This window comes from Lactuca virosa, chromosome 7, assembly GCF_052849685.1.
Source record: "Lactuca virosa cultivar CGN04683 chromosome 7, Lactuca_virosa_CGN04683_v6, whole genome shotgun sequence".
Taxonomy (NCBI): Eukaryota; Viridiplantae; Streptophyta; class Magnoliopsida; order Asterales; family Asteraceae; genus Lactuca; species Lactuca virosa.
In genome coordinates, this window is record NC_136432.1 from 86,332,941 (window position 1) to 86,335,471 (window position 2,531).

The 2,531-nt window shown below is 33.2% G+C and overlaps 1 protein-coding gene across 1 annotated transcript; it reads left to right on the forward strand.

Moving 5' to 3' along the window:
• The first annotated feature begins 606 nt into the window (after positions 1 to 606).
• Positions 607 to 2,020, forward strand: LOC145124836 (cytochrome b-c1 complex subunit 7-like). Its single transcript, XM_079060302.1, has 4 exons — positions 607 to 768; positions 926 to 1,083; positions 1,226 to 1,273; positions 1,731 to 2,020. Exons 1-4 carry the CDS (start codon positions 669 to 671, stop codon positions 1,797 to 1,799), a joined length of 375 nt encoding a protein of 124 aa, XP_078916428.1. The 5' UTR covers positions 607 to 668; the 3' UTR covers positions 1,800 to 2,020.
• The last annotated feature ends 511 nt before the right edge of the window (positions 2,021 to 2,531 follow it).

Sequence of the window (2,531 nt, forward strand, 5' to 3'; positions counted from 1 at the left end):
TTTAATTTCAACGACCAAGGTTTAAACATGAAAATTTGAATTTTTATAATATTAATTGTATAATAATATTGTATGGTAATTGAATATTTATTGGATTAATATTAGATACCCAACTGAATTAACATTGGATCGGTTCGGTTATCCTTTGGATTTTCAGAGTAATCCAATAACTGATCTAATCCATTTGGATTTTAAAATTTCGAAACCGATCACGTACAATTGTAATTGGATATTCAATCCGGTTAGTTGGTTTATAATTGGATCGATCGGTTTGAATCGGATCGGTTAAGTTCTACACACCTCTACCAGATTTAAGAAAAAAAAACTAACTCAAACACCACAACCGGATTGATCAAACCGACATTGATAAAGACCGTTTCGAAAAAGACCGGAGTTTAGAGTCTTGACTCTTTTTGCGCATTTTAATGCGTATCGTAAAAAAGTCGTATGAGATGGAATTGGGCCAAAGTCCAAGCACCTACTCACACCAAAATGTTTCTGGGATTTTAACCAATTTACGTGATCTATGGGCTAAACTGTTAATGATTTCTGTTGGGCCGTTATGTAATCAAAACTCAAAGCGCTGTGATTACAATAATCCAATCAAAGAAGCAGAGGCCGGTCTGGCCGGATATTAGAGGAGAAAGAGAAAGCTTCATTTCGTTTCAATGGCGACGTCACAGTTGGTGAGAACTATTTTAGATCCAACGAAAAACTGGTTCGCCGCCGTGCACAAGAAAACTATCACGGAACGCCTGCGCAAATACGGTCAGAATCTTTTCTGGTTGTGTGTGTATTTATGTATTTGTGATTAGATATAAATATACTTTTGATTGTGTGTATCTAATCATCTATTGCGATTCTTTCTTTTTTCTTTCTGTCCATGGCTGATGATTGTGGCATGTGTTCTAAAAATAAAAATTAGGACTGCGATATGATGATTTGTTCGATCCGATGGAGTGTTTGGATATCAAGGAAGCAATGAGAAGACTACCTCGTGAGATTATCGATGCTAGAAACCAACGGATTTTGCGTGCAATGGATCTCTCCATGAAACACGAGTATCTCCCCAAAGATCTACAGGTCCATTTTCAATATCTACATACTTGATTATAATACATTTTTTCTAGTACTAAATACTAATTCAACATCTTTGTGCATCGAAAATACAAAACTTGACTTGAAATCAGGCGTGAAATTGATGTTTTTGTTCTTGTTGTTACAGGCACAACAGACACCATTTAGGAGTTATCTTACCGATATGCTGGCTCGGGTAAGTTCATAAGGATTTGATTATCGACTTTGGATATATTTTCATGAGTATCTTTTGTTTATAGCCTAAGCTAATGATAAAATAAATAGTTTATTTAGCTTGAAATAGAAATCCTTGATGCTATTGCATTATACATTGTAGTAGTGATTAATGATTTATAAAATAAGAAACTAAAGGCTAAAATTTTAAAACTAAAACGTATGTCTTATGTTTGTGTGAAAGAATGAGTGAGGAAACAGTAGTAGACCGTTTGATAGTTGCTGATTGAATCAATGCCCTACTGAGTTAGACCCAATAAGAGGCATGTCAGAGGGCAAAAAATTGTAATTTTTGTTCCATTGATATCAGTATCGGTATCAGTCTCAATCCAACACATGTCAAACACAGTATAACCTGTTTTATCCATGCATTGTGCACACATGGGATTGATTTAACCTGAAACATTTTTTTTAAACAGGTAAAAAGGGAGAATGCAGAACGTGAAGCCTTGGGAGCATTGCCACTTCAGCAGCGAACATTGCCATAATTAATTAATTATGTCATTTTGATTTTGGGCTGCTGGATACTTTGGTTTCATTCCTGTTCATGGTGGGATTTGGCAAGTATTCAAATTATTATTCGATTCTGAATGTTGTTGAAGATCATTTACATTCATGTATCGTTTCAATTTTCAACATCTCACTACATATTTTTCGTTTGTTTGTCTTTCAACAAAAATAAAACTAAAGCAAAAAACTTTGTGTGTTATTATGATAGTAACGTTCTTTCTTTAAAAGTCAGTATTGTGACTTTATAAATCAAAACCAGATAATCATTATTTTAGCTTGAGCCACATTAAAACCTCCAACACAATGGGTCTTATAAATGGGTCTTATATATCTGTGTGTAAAGGGGATATTTGAGATCCGAATGAATCTTTTAAAGGGTTTAATTACTCGGTTTAGGCTAACATTCAAACATTTTTTATTGTAAAACATAAAAATATTGATGTTATGATTTGAAAAAAAATGGAATTCCGTTATAAAAACTATGCAAATTTTCTTTTAAAATATAGATAAATAACATAAGTCTACTCTCTCAGAACAAGCACTGACTTAAAAAAATGGGCATACACAATTACACATCTAAAAAAACAAAAATGGGGCATTATATGGACAAAAGTAGATTGTGTGTTATGTCATCTACACTTACAGTTTCACATAGATACGAACAAATCAATAACAACTAAATCCCATTCTTTGTTGTTATCTACTTGTTT